At 33.4% G+C, this 19,648-nt stretch overlaps 4 protein-coding genes across 4 annotated transcripts; 2 read left to right on the plus strand and 2 right to left on the minus strand.

Annotated features, from left to right (window-relative positions):
* Positions 1-799: 799 nt before the first annotated feature.
* On the minus strand, positions 800-5,347 carry LOC110602139 (probable prolyl 4-hydroxylase 4). Its single transcript, XM_021739570.2, has 7 exons — positions 5,091-5,347; positions 4,925-4,982; positions 4,739-4,843; positions 3,977-4,034; positions 1,934-2,109; positions 1,398-1,467; positions 800-1,280 (listed from the first exon to the last, which is right to left on the minus strand). The coding sequence occupies exons 1-7, from the start codon at positions 5,228-5,230 to the stop codon at positions 985-987; spliced, it is 903 nt and encodes a 300-aa protein (XP_021595262.1). The 5' UTR covers positions 5,231-5,347; the 3' UTR covers positions 800-984.
* A 483-nt stretch (positions 5,348-5,830) lies between these two features.
* Positions 5,831-8,841, minus strand: LOC110602538 (receptor-like cytosolic serine/threonine-protein kinase RBK2). The gene is made up of 9 exons (XM_021740080.2): positions 8,592-8,841; positions 8,136-8,242; positions 7,628-8,050; positions 7,269-7,520; positions 7,019-7,173; positions 6,855-6,934; positions 6,639-6,774; positions 6,414-6,563; positions 5,831-6,321 (listed from the first exon to the last, which is right to left on the minus strand). Exons 1-9 carry the CDS (start codon positions 8,624-8,626, stop codon positions 6,115-6,117), a joined length of 1,545 nt encoding a protein of 514 aa, XP_021595772.1. The 5' UTR covers positions 8,627-8,841; the 3' UTR covers positions 5,831-6,114.
* Positions 8,842-15,143: 6,302 nt separating this feature from the next.
* On the plus strand, positions 15,144-16,498 carry LOC110602367. The gene has a single exon (XM_021739865.2). It carries the CDS (start codon positions 15,440-15,442, stop codon positions 16,058-16,060), a length of 621 nt encoding a protein of 206 aa, XP_021595557.1. The 5' UTR covers positions 15,144-15,439; the 3' UTR covers positions 16,061-16,498.
* Positions 16,499-17,526: 1,028 nt separating this feature from the next.
* On the plus strand, positions 17,527-19,225 carry LOC110601386 (protein DMP2). Its single transcript, XM_021738497.2, has one exon. It carries the CDS (start codon positions 18,427-18,429, stop codon positions 18,985-18,987), a length of 561 nt encoding a protein of 186 aa, XP_021594189.1. The 5' UTR covers positions 17,527-18,426; the 3' UTR covers positions 18,988-19,225.
* The last annotated feature ends 423 nt before the right edge of the window (positions 19,226-19,648 follow it).

Genomic DNA, 19,648 nt, shown 5'->3' on the forward strand with positions numbered 1-19,648 from the left:
CTGCAACCACCGTGTTTGGCCAAAATCCCTAATAATATTACCCTTTTTTTTAAATTAATTTTCACAGGGTTGAAATCTTCTGACGCCCCAGTTGATCAAATGGGATATTGTGCCACGCCTAATGCAAATTAGAGAGAGAGGGAATCTTGGAGGCTACAGCTGTTTAAACTCATTTTAATTATTAAGTGGCCTGTAATCTTTGATGAAGTAAGAAACAGACAATACAACTGGTGGTTATCATAAACTTTGAGAGAATCCTTATCATTTCGATTATTATTTTTTTTTTCTCCATTTAAGCCAAATTAGGTTAATATTCTCTCTTTTCATTATTCGAATAAAACGTGCAAAGATTGCATTTGGGTATTGGAGAAGATATTCTTTTTTTTTTTTTCTTTTTTTTTGGTTTTTGGTCTTATTATGATTGAATTCATATATCGATATTAAATCTTTAGCATAATCCCATTTCTAAATGAAATTGAACCTGGTGGCTTAAGCATTTTTGACATGGGGAGACGAAGAGCACTATCTTGAACTCGTCTGAGCCAGCTTTATTTTGTTTTGATGTGATGGGAATCAAAATGTGTGGCTCTCATCCTGTATATTTTCAATTTTTCCACAAAAAGAATACAAAGGAGACAGTCGCCAAATCAACAATCCAAGCCTCAATTCCTTTTCCTCTGCCGGCCAAAGCTTCACCGTCCAACCTTTTGCCCTTTTATGAAAAAGATTGGAAAAAAAACAAACAAAATATTGCACACCACTCTCTCTTGAGTATACTTGCTGCATCAACACAGACATCAATAACAACCAAGAATATCATAAAACATTACTGGTTTACATTTCGCTTCATAACGATGAAGGATTATAACAAAGCAACGTTTAAGAAATTGTCAACTCTAAACACAATCCACCAAAACAGACATCATCTTTTAGCGCAATGTAAACCTACAAGGATGCTCCGCGTGGAACACAAATAGTGAAATTCTAACATACCTTGCAGCTCCTCCTACAGTATCCAGGCAGGTCTGGAGACCCTACCATGTACTCTGGGTTTTTGGTGCATTCCCCAAGGGCAGCCCACCTATCACAACTATCATTCAGATCTGTGCAGTTCCCACCAGCTTCCAATTTCTTGTCAAATGAGTCCACGTGAATCCATTTTGTGGCAGACCATTTCTCACCTTCAATAACTGGGCACCCGGCATGAAGACTGCTTCGGTCTGGAATGGCATCAGGATGGAGACTAAAGAAAAGAAGTGCATCACCTCTTCGTGGTTTCACTAAGTGTTTCCAAGTTAAGGAGAAGAGGACAGCAAAAAAATGTTAATTCTGAGCATTTTTGCAACAGAGAGAATGCAAGTTTAATAAGGCATTTGTAATCTGCCAAGTGGCTCTACCTGCGACTCCTTTCTTTGCACATTCAGAGAGATCTTCATCACTTCCAGTAGCTTTGTGCCGGGGAAGTTCCTGTTGCAAGTTGTTTGTTATATGAAAAGATTTCCCTCTAGTTTAACTACAGGAAACAATAAAGCAGTCATACCCCACCCCCACCAACCCCACAATTACCATCTACAGTTTGATCATTAACTGGTTATTTGAAAAGTCTAGCCAAATATTCACACTCAAAAGTTATCACGGATTGTGTTTTCAGTGATTTCTGAGTCAATATATTTATATAAATGATTATACGGTAAAGCAGAACATAATGATGCAGCTTGTCCTGGATAAAACAGATATATCAACGTGTCATGCAGACTGATGAACATAGGAAGCCATTTGAGAGAATACCAGGAAACAACACCAAATTGCTCACCCACTGTATACTGATATTTTAGGAAAGGAAAAGAAAAGCCGAGGCTGAAACTACATAGGAAACAATGCAATAGTGTATTGATAAAAAGTAAAAGATTAAAGAAAAAAAACTTGTGAAGACCTCTGCAGAGGGGAACACAGTTTCTCCGCCTTTTACCACATCAGAAAGATACATGAGCACAGTTGCCACGCGATGTCCACCACGAGCAATATTAACCTTATCAACAAAGTAATCATAGTGTGGATCATATTTTTGCCCATGTTCATATCTTAAAACCTGAATGTCTTCCCCATTTTCTGCAACAAGGATTTAAAAAGGATCACTAGTACATATTTTTTGTCAGATGAGGAGCAGAGGAAAATTATATCAAGCTCAAGAGTGGATACAGAAGATGTAAGCAATCCTAGGAGAATAGTAGCTGGAATCGCTGTATAATTCATGAGTGTTAACCGAACACAATAAATATATTGCTCTCTCTCTCTCTCTCTCTCTCTCTCTCTCCCTCTCAGTGTCTCTCCCTAAATCTCACTTCCTCTTTTTGATTCTCCCAGAAATATCTGCCTTTTCTCCTTCTTTTCTCCCCTTTTCTCTATTCCTGTTCTGCCAAACTCCCTTGTTGTGTACAGGTCACAAGAATATTTTAATTCCAACCATCATTCTATCATAGCCACACTTGAACCTCAACCAAACAAACTTCTATACTTCTAGCAATGTATTAAATGGCAGAGGAGCACATCTTACTCTTACTCTTATTACTAGTGCTATTAGGGTAAATTACTTTTAGTTCATGAGTCAAAAATTAACACATATGTCCCTCAATTTTTAGAAATCAATTGGTTTAGTCCCTTCATAATTGTCTAAATTGAAACTCCCACCATCCACTTGATTCAAATACGTTGTTAGTGAAAAAGGAAAATGATTGAATTACCCTCATCTCCCTCTCCCCTCTCTCCTCCCTGTACCTTCTTTCTCTCTTGTGCTCTATCTGCTTGCTCTTTTTGATTCTTGGTGTTAAGTAGGTCTCTGGCTATGGTCAGAACAACTACTGATATTGATGTTAAACGGGACAAAATTTATAGAGAATTTGCTTTTAATTGGGAACAATTTAAGTGAGTTGTGGTTCATGTTTGCTGGCCTAGAAAGTAGGTTCTGGCCACCGGCAATGTTCAGAACACAGGTTACAATAACTCAAGTTCATATTGCAGCAGCTCATGTCCTGGGTCTTGACTAATAAGTTTTCCTAAGATTATTACATGAAGAAGATTACAGAAGAAGGGGAAGAAGAATACTCATGCCACTATTCAAAGGACTATTAAAGCTTTTGATTCTTTTATCATTGCGAAAATGAGTTATGGGCAGGAGTGCAGGACTCTGCTTCCCATGAAATCTTGAATAGCTCTTATTTTGCTGTCCCACTGATGCAAACGAGTATAGCAGTATGCTTGGGGGTCTAGATTGTAACACGTAATATGGACATGTCAAAAATGGTTTTAATGTCCTTGTACAGCTGAACTTTATCATAATGCCTTACCTAACTGCTAATCCAACTATCTTACGTCATTTGTATGATGAGTATGTGCTAGTATGAGTGCCAAGCATCTTCATGTTATAACTGCAGGTTTGGCTTTAGAATGCATGAAGCCTTAAATGTCAAATAGGGTTATTACATTAAAATCCTGTAGCATTTCATGGAACAAGTTTAAAATTAAGGGTGCAGATTTTTCTGTAGAAGTTTGAAATTTTTTATTGTATGCCCAGATATCTCACAATGTAAAGCTTTCTCATGACATATAGCATCAAACTGAGCAAACCACTTATAGCTTTTAGAACAAAAATTTCATAGAGGCACTGGAGACAAAAACAAAAGGGCTATAATGAATTTCATAATTGTACTAAGTTCAGCATTTTATTTTGTGATAGCCGTGTTCCCATGCATGCCAAGCATGGCCTTGACCTCAAATGGCCAGGAAATAGCTTTTGCAATGCTGGGTCTGGCTTTACTTGCTCACTTTTCTAACTTTATAGTATTACATATGGGAAAGATAATGTACGGTTTCCTAATGAGCAGAACTATAGTAAAAATATATATAAACAAAAGCCTGAACTTTGGCTTCTAAACCAACCACTCAGTATTGAAACAAGTAATCTTCAATTATGACGCACCTTTTGGAAGAAAGGTCCATGTCGCAATTTTGTCCTCTATACCTGCAATAATTGGATCCTATAAAAGGCATTTAAAAAAGGAGTTATATACTGCATTTGTTATAGATGAAGAGACAAGACAAGCAAGAAATGGATTGTAATAACTGAGTCCCAACGATTGAACAAAGCACATTCCTAGATTTTCAATTATCCACATGGACAACTGAATCATCAACAAAACTACACGCCTCTGAAAATGGTTGAGAAAGATAAAGAAGTTGAAATTCTATCAATAACATGCACTTTATATCTGGAAGAATTCAAGAATAGATCACAGAGAACTAGAAACAATGTAAGTCCCTAACTTAGAATCCCCCAGTTGGGCTCTTCCAACTTCCACATTAGCACATAAGCGCAAAAAGATGTCAAGAGGGATTTTTATGTAGCACCTATTGAATTATTCAGCTCACTCTCGTATACTACCATACCAAAAAACTCGATGAATAACCGGTTTAATAGAACAGTGACTATCATATAGCAATACTGCTAAATATTTTATCTGCCTACAGTAGTCATAAAACAACAGCATTTGCCAGCCATATTAAAATAGAAAGAAAATCTAAGTTGATCTGATTAGAAAACATGATCAAGTCAAACATGAATTCCAACCACGTTACACTTCTTAACCCCTCAAAATAAATAAGATCGAAAAGCACAGAAAGATTGAGCACAACTGCAAGAGATTATAATGTCCATATAGCAAGAAATAAATAAAGAAGCAACCTTTCCTTTAGAGATAAACATCCCAGAACTGGTCCGAACTTCGCTCAGCTTACTCATTCCACTAAGATTATCCGCCACTGCTGATCTCTTCAGCTCCGATTTCGCCTAAATTATCGAAGAAAATAAATCCAATTGCATATAAAGGAGAAATAATATAACTAAAAAGAATTATTAATGCGCACTCACAAGAGAGATCAGGTGATCGCATTCCAAGTCCGTAAGAAAACCTTCGTACACAAATGCCCTGCAAATCATAAAGATTCAACTATCCTTCCTCTCTAGATTTCTCAGCAATCAAACAGTGAATAATGATTGAAAAGAAGGGGAGCGAGAGAGAGAGAGAGAGATATACCTTGGCTTCCATGAAACCTGTTTGACTTTAGCAGGGTCAATAATGGAAGTAGAAGAACCTGGGTATGAGTTAGATTTATGAAGAACCAAAGAGATCGAGAGCAAAAGGAGGAATTGGAGAGGATTGGTGATGGCAGCCATGGGAGCTGGCTAAAGCTTGAAGTTGAAGGCTTGATGATTTCCCAGAGAATTTGATTTCTTTTTTTTTGTTGGAGGAAAAAATCCAATAATTTCGTAACATGCGACTGTTCTAACCACCCCTTTGGCACCAGTCTGTTAAGGGTGTAATAAACGGCGTCGTCCAGTTTTTTATTTTAATTATTTTCCCCTCTCTCCCATATTATTTGGTAATTTACATGCACGATATTTGATCAAATTCCCATAAATTCACGGGAAAATTAAAATAGTAATCTCTCAATTTTTAATTATTAATTACTTTTTTTCCTTCCAATTTTTTTTTTTTTTCAAAAACAAGAAAGTTTAAAGAGCAATGAGCTTTAGAGGGGTCTTAGATTATCAAATTATTCAATAGTAAATAAAAAAAATTCAATTTTTTAATACGAATTAAATCTGAGACTCACAGATTCAATAATTTGTAGGTACAGCTGAATTAAAGCCATTACAGCTAATAATTTTCCGTTCTTAAATCAGGAAATGCATAAGCAACGAGGGCTTAAATTATCTAATGAACAACATGAAAATTTGGCCACCAGATTTATGAGTACCATGGAAGAAAAATGCATCTTAATTTTCTCCACGTAAATTGAAAATGGAAAATAAAATTATCTATTACAAGATTAAGCCTTATATACTCAACTTCATAGCAAAACAAATATCTATGTCGTCCAATTGCTTCTACATCAATTGGTCTGTCTGCTATTTTAATTCACAGCTTTAACCTCTTCAAAACTGTTGTATTCCTGTGATATTGTCTCCATCTCAGTGAATTTTAGCTCCACATTTCGCTTGTGGGAGCAATATCAGGAACCCAGATACATTGAATAAACAACCTGGTTAAATTTTTTTTAACTTTCAGCTTCTGCAATCTCGGAACTCTCATCACCTTCGCCCATTATAACCTCCATGTATTTACTCATATCGCTCAGGTACTTTGTTGAGTTGTATTCTTCTGCATCAAAGAGCTCCTCGGAGTATGTCCTTTGGTGCATAGAGTTCTGCATCTCTTTTACCTCTTCCAAGACTTCCTTGTTTCCCTTTAGAATCTCTACAATCTGCTTCAAACGCAAAACCAAAGCAAATAATATTGCATAAACAGAACTAGAGAGAGTTTTCTTATTAGCATTTGTAAGATTAAGAAACATGCCTGGTTCATTTGAGGTCGTTGCACTGCAGATTGATGTATACAGAAAGAAGCTACACGGGCCAAAACTTCCATCTGTTCCTCATCATAGGCACCTGCAAGAGTTGGGTCCACAAGATCGTTGATACTGTTCTTCATAAGCAGAGGTTTCGCCTGTAACCAATGGTTAGAAACAGTTCGTTTAAGTTCTTGGCAGTAGTATTAGAGGCAGAAAGAGGCAACACTCACCCACATCACAAGGCTTTGCTGAGAACTATCAATTGCTTGCTTTCCAGTAATGAGCTCTAATAGTAACACCCCATAAGCATAAACATCTGTCTTCTCGTCCACTATGCCATGCATGAAGAACTCAGGAGGAAGATAACTGTCATGATGATATGAAATGAGATAAACTAGTAGGGTAGAAGATGATTCAGAGACTAAGCCAATTTTCGGATTACAAACCCAAATGTCCCTTCAACTTTGGATACAGTGTGATGAGTCCAGTGCTCAGGTAGCCACTTTGCAAGCCCAAAATCAGAAATCTGCATAAATATGGAGAAAAAGCTTCAGAAGGTAGACAAAGGTTTCAGTGTTGCATGATTAAAGTGTCAGAATTGAATACTTACCTGAGGCTGAAAATCCTCAGTAAGCAATATATTAGAAGCCTTGATATCCTTGTGAATAATTCTCCTTTGGCAGCCTTCGTGCAGATAATGCAGGCCATCAGCAGTTCCGGTAGCAATTTTGTATCTGATTCCCCAGTCCAGTTTTTCCTTTGGCCCTATAACCAAGTGGCAATTAATGAATTGATATACAAATCCAGCAGGGAGCTTGTAAGGATGTGAAACGCTTAAATTTATAAGTAAAAGATCAAACCGTAAAGTATGGATGCAAGACTCCCATGGGCAGACAATTCAAGCACGAGATGCATCCCTCCTTCAACTCCATAGCCAATCACTTTAGCAATATTGTGGTGGTCAACATGAACCATCATCCCAAGCTCTGACAAGAAATCAACAGTCATCTCTTCTGGGGAACCTCTGGTCAGCTTTTTTATAGCAACAAGCTGCCCATCTAATAATTGTCCCTTGTAAACTTCAGCGTAGCCTCCTTCTCCAATCAAATTTTCTACAAACAAATTGTAACATGCAAGACAACAACAACATTACAAAAATACCATAGTTCTTTTAGATTGGATATTTAAACATCAAAAATTGCTGAATTTAGATACGTACCAGGACTGAAATTACTGGTTGCATTTTTTATTTCTGAGAGTGCAAAATTTCTCCAAGAAGATTTCAGACAGTAGAGATCAGTTTCCAGAGGAGTACTTATAACTGGAATCAACTCTTCTCTAATTCTTTTGGTTTTACTTCGGGTAAGCTTAGGAGCATGTTTTTTAGGAGGAGGAAAGGTTTGAATGCGTCTTGCAGCTCCCTTCCTCAATCCACGAAAGAATTCGCGCCAATGAATAGCAACCTCTGATCCTGAAGTGCTGGCCCTGGAGGCTGTTTCAGGTTCTAAGCTATTAGTGCTGTCTTTGGAGGGTGTTTCAGATTCTAAGCTAATCGTGCAGTCTTCTAGAACTCCTCTCGGAGAGGATTCTACAACACCCTCCTGCTGCTCTAAATTCACAGATTTCATTTCGGATACAAATTCTAGCATCATACAATCAAAAAGTTAGAAAAAAAAAAAAAAGGTCAAATTGGAGAGGAACTAAAAAAACAATGGCAGATAAAATACCATTAGATGAAAAAGAGTCAGAGAACCCATATCGTTTTAATGCTCTGCCTGTAACAGAAATAGCTGCATTTTCTTGATCTTCTCTGGCAGTGTCCTGGGAACCATTGCTGCCAATATAAAAACTTGGTATCAATTAAAGGACAAGGAAGAGTATGACAAAAACAAGAGATATTAACCCAAAAGCAAAACTGCATATATGAAATAGCAGAAGAAAATTGCGAGAAAGCACAAGAAACTCATTAGATTGAACGTAAGATGTTATATAACAGAAGAGAAAAATGCAGAAGAGGGAAACAAATCAGCAATGTGTAGAAATCAATGCATGCTCAGAAAGCCAATAAAAAGAGACACAATGCAGCCAGAAAATTAATATTAGGAAAAATGAAACCGTTAACAATACAATCAACAAAGCCATTTTCGAAAAGCAGAAACTGAAAAGGAGAGGGGGGAAAGTACCAGGAAGAATCTGAAGGTTCTGGGACACTTTTCATGGTATCTCAAAAGAGGCGACCAAAACAGAGAAGCAGGCCAAGGCCAAGGAAAAATCTGTGAGAGGAACGTTCAAGGAGAAAGAGAGACAGGAAGAAATGTAAATAGAGGTTGGCTTGATTTCTCTTTTGGTTTTCTCTAATATTTGTTAGTTTTCTTGGACAATTCACCTGATTTTGATGCACAAAGTTCGGCTTTATCTATCATTGTTTCCTCCTCATTTTTGGGAAAATACTAAATACTAGCATATATTAATGAAGAGCTCATGCTCATCATCTTGAAATGATTTTTTTTAAAAAAGAAATCCAATTGAAGGCTTGCAAGCAAGCACGTAAAATGGGGTCCTATTGGGTTTCTGCCACGTTTCAATAACGAATTCTCTCTCAACAGGGGAAGATAACAGAAAATGGAATCAATAACGGTTTGTAAGGAAAGACCAAGTCCAACGTTAACACTACTGCCCTTTAGGATTTGGCATGTTGAGCACTCAATTTTATCCTTAGGAGAAACCCAAATATAAATAATCAAAACTAAATCACTTTCTTTTATCTCTGAGTTACATGAAAATTGACAAATATAAATATAAATAATCTCAGGAAATTAATTAATTATTAAATGAAGAGGATGAAAGTTTAACATAATAATTTATCCAATAAACAATTAGAGATATTTATTAAACATTTAAAGGGGTGCAATTAAGGAAATCCCATTAGGATAATTGTAAGTTTAAACAACAACTTGCGTATCTGTGTGGAGCATATGAGGATAGCAATGCTGGAATTAGGCACACAGTTGCTTTCTAAAAAAGCCTTTGCTTGCGGTTGTGAAAAAGCCTATCTTGAGGGAAGAATTTTGCAATGGAAGCATTTGTAGACAATGTCTCATGGGAAGATCGAGCAAACTTCCCAAAAATCTCTCTTTTTGCATCAACAGATCTTTCAAAAATACCTTGGGATTTTTATTAAATTCCAACGAAATCATTAGTATTTGATCTTGTTAAATAGCTACAGTGACAATTCTTAAACGTTAGCAAATAAAAAGGAAAATATGGCACTGAGAAAATTAGAGAGAAAAATAAATATTTGCATTGATATTTTATTTTTAACTAATTTTTTTATATTATTTTTTTTAATTAATGTTTTTGTCATTCACTTTAAAAGAATTTAAATATTTTTTAAAAGCAATTTAAATAAATTAATATAAAATTATGCACCATTTTATTTTAAAAAATATAATTAAAAGAATTAAAATTTTACTCGATCCGTATTTGACTCATCACTAAGCCGTTTGAGTTGACTTTGATTATTCACACATAAATTTTAACTATCCAATAATTTAACGTATATTTTCTTTTATTATTGTTTCTTTTGTATATTTTCATACACAGAAAAAAAAATCTGAGGGAGAGAGAGTACAAATGATCGGTGGGCACCGCTGCCCTTTGGCAAGGGTTGCTTGATTCCGATTTTCTTTATTATTATTGTCTTTTATAGATTTTCTTTTTCCCTGTTAGTCTATTTTGTTTGAAACATGGATAGTCTTGATTTGAATATGGTTTGTTATTTGATTTTGCGCGTTTTACCTCCATTCCTCACCAAGGTTTATCTGAATTTTTTTATGTGTGCTTATTTTATATATTTGTTTCTGTATTACTTAATAGTTAGCTGCTGCCTTTATCGATTTTGCATGGTGTTGTTGTGCTTGATTTAGCGGTGAAGATCAATACAAGCCTCACAGAATTCGATATTTTAACAGTGGTGGTGGATATATGCATGTCAATGAATCACAATTTTCAAAGTATTTTGAATATGTGAATTATCACAATTTTTAAAATGTTTTGAATATGTGAATTTAGTGTATTGTTGGTCGTCATTGTCGATTTTTTTGTATGGTATTGATAATTTACGTTTGTAGGTTGGGTGTCTCATTAATTATCATTATCGATTTTTTGATATAATATTACCGCAGAAGAAAGGTACGGTAAGGGGGCACGTGCTGTACCGGCGACCGGAAAATACTTTGAAGGGGGATGAAGGTGTCGCAGCGGCGCAGCCGATGCCCTACCAAAGGGAAGCTCCTGGCTCCGCCACTGACCATGTTCAATGGTGCTCCGGTGGAAACGATGCCTTATCGAGTCGGATGATTTAATTGTATGCATCAAATTGGGAGAGTGGCTTTGTTTTGATTCAGATTGGGCTTTTGGTTTATGTTACTGCGCCCTTTTATATTTTTCTGTCTAACCCATTTCACATATGCCTTGAAATGCATTACTGCATCTGAAAAATAATTAAGTATTATCCTTTTAATTTAATAATAAATAAATAAATAAATAAAACACTCAAACAGATGGCCTTTCGTAGTCGGTATTCCTTTCACGCGGGTTGAAGTAGGGGTTCGTATTGGGCCTTGCGGCTTTCATTTGGAGTTGGATTAATTTTGAGTATTACAACTCAAAATAAAGGCAAAGAAGTAAGAAAGGAGTCCATAAATGTGGCAGCTGCCCTGCGTAGTTGGACTTTCCACATTCCCTTCCGCTGCCCTATCTTATTGGACATTCTATGCTCCACATTTTACTATATTCTTACTTTTTATCATCAGGATATAACCTAATTACCAGATTAGATAAAATATTCTATAATTTAATCTCTGAAATATAATTTTTTAAAAAAAAATTAATCTCAATTTTTAATTAATTAATAATAAATATAATGAAATTTTAGAGATGAACTTGTTTATTATTATAACATTACATTTTGATCAACTATAAAATAAATTACCCTCAGAAACAATAACAAATTTCTTATTTGCTAAAAAAAAGAAAAATCCATGATATAAACAGATGACAATGATAGTACTCAAATTTGGAGCAGAGACGCAATCAAAAGTGAGAAAAGGGAATACTAATGTTACCCGCACTTTAATTTAGAGGTGGAGTCCTCATTGGCTGTGAGACAGGTGTATGTGGTGTGCATTAACCAAAGGTGACTGAATCATTTTGAAAGGCATAAACAATTAAAGATTCTAACTTTAATTATTATTGTTTTCTTTTCTAGGAGGATGTTTCCACTATTCCTTCCCAAACCACTGTTTTATGGAAGTTTTGTACTCTTTTTTTTTGGTTTTTTTGAAAAAGATAAGGCATCAGACAGGAGAATATCTTCACTTCCTTGCAATTTACTTTTTAAAATTTTTAAAATAATAATAAAAAAAGGAAAATGTTTGTTTGACGTTGACCCCGTGGAAAAAGCCTATTTGTAGCGATAAATTATTGAAGAATTGATGGGACCAGAAAATCCAGGTCCACTCGTCCTTCTTTTAGCAGAGAATAAAGGGTTTTCAGCGTGAAAATCCAAACTTGCCCTTTTTCAAGGGCAAAATAAATATTTCGATTTAAATATATTTTTAATATTAATATTATTTAATATATATATATATATAAATAATAAATTATATTTTAATTTTTAAATTTTAATATAATTAATAAATTAATTTATACATTTTTAAAATTAAAGATTTAAATTTTTTTTTATAATTGATACATTAAAATCAAACATTTTTTATTTATAATTTAATAGTCAATCAATTAAAAAAATATTTACAATATTTAAAATATTATTATGAATATTTAATTTTTTAATATAAATAATAATTTTATATTATTTTTAAGGTTCTTTATATTTAATTTATTTAAAATTATAATTATTTCATCGTTAATGGATAATAATATTCACATATTTAATCTGATAGTAAGTGTATCTGAATAAATTTAAAAGATCTCATGTTTTATTCTCTCAAATTCACAATATATTTAAAAGTTATTTAGTATTATTTAAAAATTAATTAAAATATATTATAGATAAATATTAATTAAAATTGAAATGTTATTTTAAATAAAAAATAAATAATTAAAATATTTAAATTATAATAAATTATACCGATTTGATTATAAAGAGATTTAAAGGTAAAACTTAAAATTTTCTAATTATCAAAAAATTTAAATTTTAAATTTTAAAAATATAAAAATTAATTTATTAATTATATTAAAATTTAAAAATTAAAATGTGATTTATTTATTAAGTATAGAAATCGATAATCTTCATTTGGAAAAAAGAAAATTTATGATAAAAAATAAATGAATTTTTATAAATTATGTTTATTTTTATTTATTAAATAAAATTTTTAAAATTAAACATTGAATTCTTTTCATTCCATACAAGAAACTTCAATTTTATAAATTTTTATTCTAAATGATGATTTAACTCTAAAATATTAAAATTATTTAAATAGTACATAACAATAAAGTATTGTGTTAAGTCTCAATCAGAATCAAATTAATTAGGAAAAGAAAATCTTTAATATTGGTCCCTGTCTCCCTGAATCATATCCCTAATGGCAAGCATAATCACTCAATTAATTAATACAAACATATCTAGATTAAAGATTTCCTTGCATTATCTCTAAGTAGGTTTAAGTATTAATAATATTTTTAATCGCATGTTACAATCCTTGACCAAATCAAACGTATTTTAAAAATATAATTTACCACACTATGACATAATTTAAAAATATACTTCATACTATTTTTAAAAATATGAAATATTAAAAAAAAAGCAATATAAATAAGAAAGGAAATGCACTCCAAGGCTTAGCCTGGTGGAAAGTACATCATGTAGCCTTGAAAGGTCTAAGGTTCGACTCCCCCGACCCCTATTTCAAAAAAAAAAAATAAGAAAGGAAATGTATTTAAGCAATAACTCTCAATGATTTGTTGCTTTAAAAAAGAAAAGATTACCTTTAATAATAACTTTATAGAAATGAATGCAAAGCAAGTGGCCAAATTGCAATGCTTTTTGAAAGATGATGTATTATTATTATAATACTACACAATGACATGGAATCATATATTAAATATGTATGTGTTAAATCAATTAATTAATCCAAAATCCTAGTCAGATCATATCCCAGACCTGTAGTTTTAAGCAAATTTCATAATTTAATTATTTTCAACACGTTCCAATGGTATGCAATACTTGGCATATTCTTTCATGATTATTTAAATAATATTTTCAATTTATTAATTTATTTTACGGATTGTGGGTAAAAATAACTTTCAATGAATAAAAGGTTTGGTTCAAACCCGGTTTTAAATTATATTATATAACTAATCATAATCAAATAGGCATATATATTTAAATTTGATTAAGCCTTGGCCATCGTGGGACCCAAGAATGCAGCTGGCTGCCTGCCTGTTTGATGCCAAACATTGCTTTATTTTTACGGATGTGCAGAGTTTTCAATGACTCCAAATTGAATTAAAAAAATTATATTAATTGATCAGAATCATTATGAATCGAATTATATTTATTTTTATTAAAATAAAAGTACATGTATATATAATTCTGCATATATTATTTATTTAATTGTATAATATTAATATATAATTATAAATATTCTGTATTAATAAATTTAGTCTAATAATAAATATATATAAATAAATTTGAAAGATTTTATATTTTATTCTCTTAATTTTTATTTAAAAAAAATATAAATATATAAACTATATAAATTTGTATAGTTAGTGATAGAGTATTTTGTTTTATAACAACAATAATTAATAATTTGGATTTAAATAAATTGCTAAATAAGTTTAAAAATAATAAAAATGAATTCTATAATATAAAATTAATTCCAATAGGGCTGATAATCTGAATTGTTTCATTTTTATTTTGAAAGCAAATCTGAATTGTTTCATATCGGCAATCATGTCAAAAAAATTTTTGTCAATTGCACAAGTGATTCTGAGATTGAAAAGGATGGGTAAGTAATGGTTTGGTCACCAGGTTACATGGTCATAGGTTAGACTCCATGGAGATTGGAGAGCGTCTCTATTACGGTTGAGTTCCCAATTAAAATCAATAAAATTTTGTTTTTTTAATGAAAACTAAATTAAAAATTTAAAAATATATTCATTAAATTTTGTAGTTATTTAAAAAATATAATTTGATTAACAAATTAAATGAAAGAATTAACATAAACGTAGCACAGGATTTTTATTGTGTGGGTCATCGAGCACCACAATCTTACAATGGAACCAACCTCATAGGATTGGAGTAGGATGATGGTGATGATCGATCAATTCCAATTCACAAATCAAAACTGGGTCCCACTCAAAAATAATTCTGCATTAAGAAAGAAAGATAGAAAGCCGACAACTTACCACTCTGCACCACCGTTACGACCGTCAACTGATGCTAACTAAACAAAAGGGAAAAACGCCTAGAAGTTATGTAACTCCGTTAGTAGACCCCACGGGCATTTCCGAGATGGACCCAGTCAGAGAGTGAGAATCGGGTCAGCACCTGAAGAGAGACTCAAACCGGGCGGCCACTCTCTTTGTAATTTCAATCTCTTGAACTTGACGCGTAACAGGGGGAAGGTCGGTGAGAACGCTCCCACCCAACCCCACCTTTTGTCTGAAAATGTCTTTAGCCTTCGCCTCCCTATATATCTCCCTCATCTCTTGTTTGTAGCCACACCTCTTCTATCACCAGAGCGCCCCCATAAAAATCACCATCCCCATCTTCCCTCTACCTTCTTCTTCTCCTTCTTCCTCCTCCTCCTCCTCCTCCTCCTCTCTTCCTTCGTTTCCTCTCATGAGGAAGAAAGAGGCCAGAGAATCACAGAGATACAAAGCAAGAGCAAAGCATTTCTAATCAACTTTGGTTGTTTGCTCTCTTTTTAATTTAAATAATTTCATTTCTTCATCTCTTTGTTCTCTCTTGTATCTTTCTTAAGTTAAATCAAAAGTAGAAGCTATGGGTACTGAGATTTTGAGGCCTCAGGATTGTTTAATTGAACGGATCAGAGTTTCTCCTTGTCGCCGGAGGAATTTTTATGGCAACTCTTATGCTAACCCCAAGTACTATGACTCTAACCCTAGATTCAACAGAAAACCAGCCGTGCGCTCTGAGAGGACCGACCAGAGAAAGCGCCAGTCCGAGCCTACCTCGATCTCGAAGAGGTCGAACTCGGTTGATGATTTGAAGATCGCGAAAAATCACTACCATGGCCAGAAGGCTAACAATAACAGCCTTCTCATGGAGAAGGTGACCATTTTGCGACGAGGGGAGTCGCTTGATTCTAAGATCCGTAGCAGTGAAACAGCGGCAGTTTCGAAGAAGGATCTGGGCGGTGATATGGTGGTCACTGGTACGGATCGATTGGGTCCTGAACCAGAAATGGTACCGAAGCAGATCCGAATAGTTGACCTGAGTTCTCCGGTAACCGGGAAGTGCGATGTGTATGCCGGATCAGCTTTTGCAGTATCGCCGGCACCTAGCTCGCTCCCGTTGCCGTCTTTCTCGAAGAAAAAGCAAGTCCGTTTTGATGACTCAGCTACCAGAGACCTCAGGCGTTTACTTCGACTTGACGTTTAAGGATCCGTCTATAAAATGGGTGGTCATACTTCTGGATGAATAAGTTATTAGTCTTTCTACCTCTTGCCAATTTCGTCTCTGTTACATCCGTCTGGTTTTTGACGATGGGATCCTCCCGTGAGATTTTTTGTAAAACGGTAGGTAGATCTGAAAATCAGGGAAAGTATAGGGACGAATTAGTAAAAAGGAGGGTATATCATGTATATGGGGGTATTGTGTATTGGGGCTTATGGATAGTGTATCTGGGAGTGGGGCGGAATTAGGAAAATGGTTGGGGCTGAGTAGTGTAAAATATGAATGATGGAGGAGGACGTTTGTGAATCTGTTAGGAAGTTTACTGCTTATGTACAATAATAATATGAAGTAAGATGAAAAATTAGGGAGAATTAGGGGAGATTTTATAATATATATATCTCTTATAGTTTTCCCATTTAAATGAACTCTTCTTGCTTTCATCTTTAATATATATATATAAAATAAAATAAATAAAAATTATGGGATGAAAAGTATTTGATTTTTAATTTTATAATTAAAGATATAATATTAAATTAAAAGTAAAGATTAAAATATATAATTTAAAACTTTGCTTTTATTTATTATTAAATTTTATGATTTGTTGAATTCTTTACTATTAGACTGAAAAAATTTTAATTAGAAAATTGAAAAATGGAAATGTCAATAGGTAAATGAAAATGTAAAGTTTATTAAATTTTTTCAAACAATTGAGCGATCTTATTTTTGAGTAAAATAATTCATTGTTTTGTTTTTTTGGGTCATTGTATTATCTATATATTAGACTTATTCAATAATTTCGTATAATTGTAATTTATTTTTAATTGCCAAAAAAACTATTACGATTAAAATTTTGAAATAATAAAAATTAATTTTCTTTGCTTTATTAAATAATGTGAATAAATTATCATCGTTGTATTTTTTTAAGTCAACATATTTATAGATCTGGATACTTTCTAAAGCATTAAACTACACGTTTACTGGACTTTGATTATTTCATGATTTAGTGGTTGAAGGTCAGTAAAATAAATATAATAATTGAATTTTGTTGAAAGAATCAGAAGAAAAAAAAAGGATTCAGCATAAAACGCATGATTAGTTAGTTAATCCAAATTTCGATTATTCTACTCAACCAATATTTAACTTTATGATAAAATCTAAATATAATCCTTTCACTCTAATAATTTATTATGATGACTTCATTAGTTCCATGCTTCTTGCTTCTGGCTCATCCTTTATGTTATTATTTAAATTTAAATGTCACAATTTATTTTATTTTATATGTGTAATAATTATTGATACTAAATTCTATAATTTCACTTTGAAATTGATAAGTAGAGTAGCTAACATTTTTTTTCAATTTAGATTTTATTTAATTTAAATATGTTATTTTTTAAAAAATTATTTTTCAGAAAATAACTTAATTAGATCGGTGTAATTATTTTTTTTATTAAAAATAAAAAAAAAACTATTTTTTAGAAAGTCAAAAAAGAAATGTCCATTAAATAAAAATAATTTTTGCAATTTATTAGAAATTTCAAGTTTTTCAGTTGAGTAGCCCCAATCAAACGAGGCCATAGACTCTATATTATCAGTCTAAGTCATTCTTCATTCTCCATGTTAAGTGAACGAAACTTCTTTCTTTTTTTTTTTTTATATGAAAATTCTTCTTCTTACTCCAACACGCATTTAAACTTTTCTGCTAAAGACAATTAATTGAAATTAAAGTTTCGACTCTAAAGCTCAATCTTCTATGTTTCTGGGAAATTATCTCATTTTGTAACGTTCTATCTTCATCACGAAACAGCTATTTAAACACGCATAAAATTTTCAACAACTCCTTTAGGTTTCTGAAAATCTAAGGGATTGAGGATACTGTTAGAATAAGTACGATAATCATACGTAGAGGTTTTCCATAAAGGGATTCGCAAGCATTGGTGAGAAAATCAACCATAAAGGCGTTGGCAACAATTGGTAAGAAAATCAACCTGAAAGGTTTCCTAATCGTTTGATGGAACCATATATGTTATTTCATGACCAGAAAATTAAGCAATGTGCACCATCATATTTTTAGGGCAATTGGGTTGCAGCAAATTTAGTGCTTCTAAGCTTGGTTATAAAGGATGCCTATAACCCCTTTCGAAGAGTGGAAGCAAACCCATGTGTCAGCTGCTCACCATTTTACGTAGAAGCAAGCAACTCTCTCTTCCTCCCTCTCAACTCTCTTATCTTACAGTTTATTTCTGTCTATATATGTACCTGCAAAATCTGCTTCCAAAACCACCCAAAACTCGAGAAAATATTTTGTATAGCTCTCTATAATTAGCCCTCAGTCTAGACAAGAACACTCTCCAATGGCCAAAGACAGCTCCAAGAAATCAGTCCAGGACAGGACACTGACAGGAGTAGGCAACCTCATCAAGCTCCTCCCTACAGGAACAGTCTTCATTTTCCAGTTCCTTAATCCTGTCTTGACCAACAATGGTCATTGTCACACCATTAACAAGTACCTTAGTGGGATCCTCATGGGGCTTTGTGGGTTTTCTTGTGCATTCTCTTCTTTCACTGACAGTTATGTTGGAAGTGATGGAATCACTCACTATGGGATTGCAACTGTGAAGGGACTATGGACATCTGCAGATGCAGAATCAATGAACATGTCAGGATATAAGCTTCAGTTTGGGGACTTTGTTCATGCTTTCTTTTCAGTGATTGTGTTTGCTGTTTTGTCTCTTTTGGATTCTAACACTGTGGAATGTTTTTACCCCTCTTTTGAGTCCTCTCAGAAGACTCTGCTCATGGTGTTGCCTCCAGTTATTGGTGTAATCTCAGGCTCTATCTTCATGTTCTTCCCTAACAAGCGCCATGGAATTGGGTACCCTCCAAGTTCAAGTGATTCTTCACAGCAATCCTAGTGTGTGCAGTGTGCTGCTTTTATATTAATATCTGTTCTTCATTATTTATTGCTTCACCAAGTTTGAATTCTTCTTTTTCTTCGTTCCTTAACAGTACTTGTAAGAACGTTAACTTTGTCCTGATTTGTATGATTGCTTTTAAAACTAGAGGGAATACTGGACATCATTCCCCTGGCATAAGCTTGTTGTTAGTCCATGATTTATTAATTAAGAAATGATGATGCTATTAACTATGCAAGTCTTATGTATTGCAAAATCAAGAAATTATATTGACTAGGCAATTTGTTGTCACTTGACAAGGAACTCTGTTTTCATGAGCTTAAAGAGATGAGATAGTTTTTGGAGAATTGATCTATTCATGAGAATTGAATTATTGTACTTGGAAATCTGCAGGCAAAGACCAAAGTTCAATTTCAAGTAAGCATGAGGCAATGCTTGCACTATTAATTAAGGATTAAAAATGCTGTCACAAGAAACTAAAAGCAGACCTAACACAAACAGAACTCATTTTGCTTGATGCTTAAGGATTTTGTGGTGCAAGCAAAAAATGCAAATGCAAGCAAAAACAATGCTGATGCCAACCAAAGTAAGATTGGCCAAACAAGCTCTATCAATCAGGTAAGTTCCATTTGGTGTGTGGTCTTGATTCTTGAAGAGTCAA

This window comes from Manihot esculenta, chromosome 15, assembly GCF_001659605.2.
Source record: "Manihot esculenta cultivar AM560-2 chromosome 15, M.esculenta_v8, whole genome shotgun sequence".
In the NCBI taxonomy this organism is placed as follows: Eukaryota; Viridiplantae; Streptophyta; class Magnoliopsida; order Malpighiales; family Euphorbiaceae; genus Manihot; species Manihot esculenta.

Bases quoted from the DNA above. Each gene is read 5' to 3' on its own strand.
- LOC110602538 (XM_021740080.2), bottom strand. From the start codon at position 8,626: ATGAAAAGTGTCCCAGAACCTTCAGATTCTTCCTG. The intron at 8,243-8,591 runs GTACTTTCCCCC...TTATATTGGCAG, and splicing joins GAACCTTCAGATTCTTCCTG to CAATGGTTCCCAGGACACTG. The intron at 6,322-6,413 runs GCATGTTTCTTA...CGTTTGAAGCAG, and splicing joins AACGACCTCAAATGAACCAG to ATTGTAGAGATTCTAAAGGG.
- LOC110602367 (XM_021739865.2), top strand. From the start codon at position 15,440: ATGGGTACTGAGATTTTGAGGCCTCAGGATTGTTTAATTGAACGGATC.
- LOC110602139 (XM_021739570.2), bottom strand. From the start codon at position 5,230: ATGGCTGCCATCACCAATCCTCTCCAATTCCTCCTTTTGCTCTCGATC. The intron at 2,110-3,976 runs GTGCGTCATAAT...TCCTTGTTGCAG, and splicing joins ATGGACCTTTCTTCCAAAAG to AAAATGGGGAAGACATTCAG. The intron at 1,468-1,933 runs GTCTTCACAAGT...AACTTGCAACAG, and splicing joins CTGTGTTCCCCTCTGCAGAG to GAACTTCCCCGGCACAAAGC.
- LOC110601386 (XM_021738497.2), top strand. From the start codon at position 18,427: ATGGCCAAAGACAGCTCCAAGAAATCAGTCCAGGACAGGACACTGACA.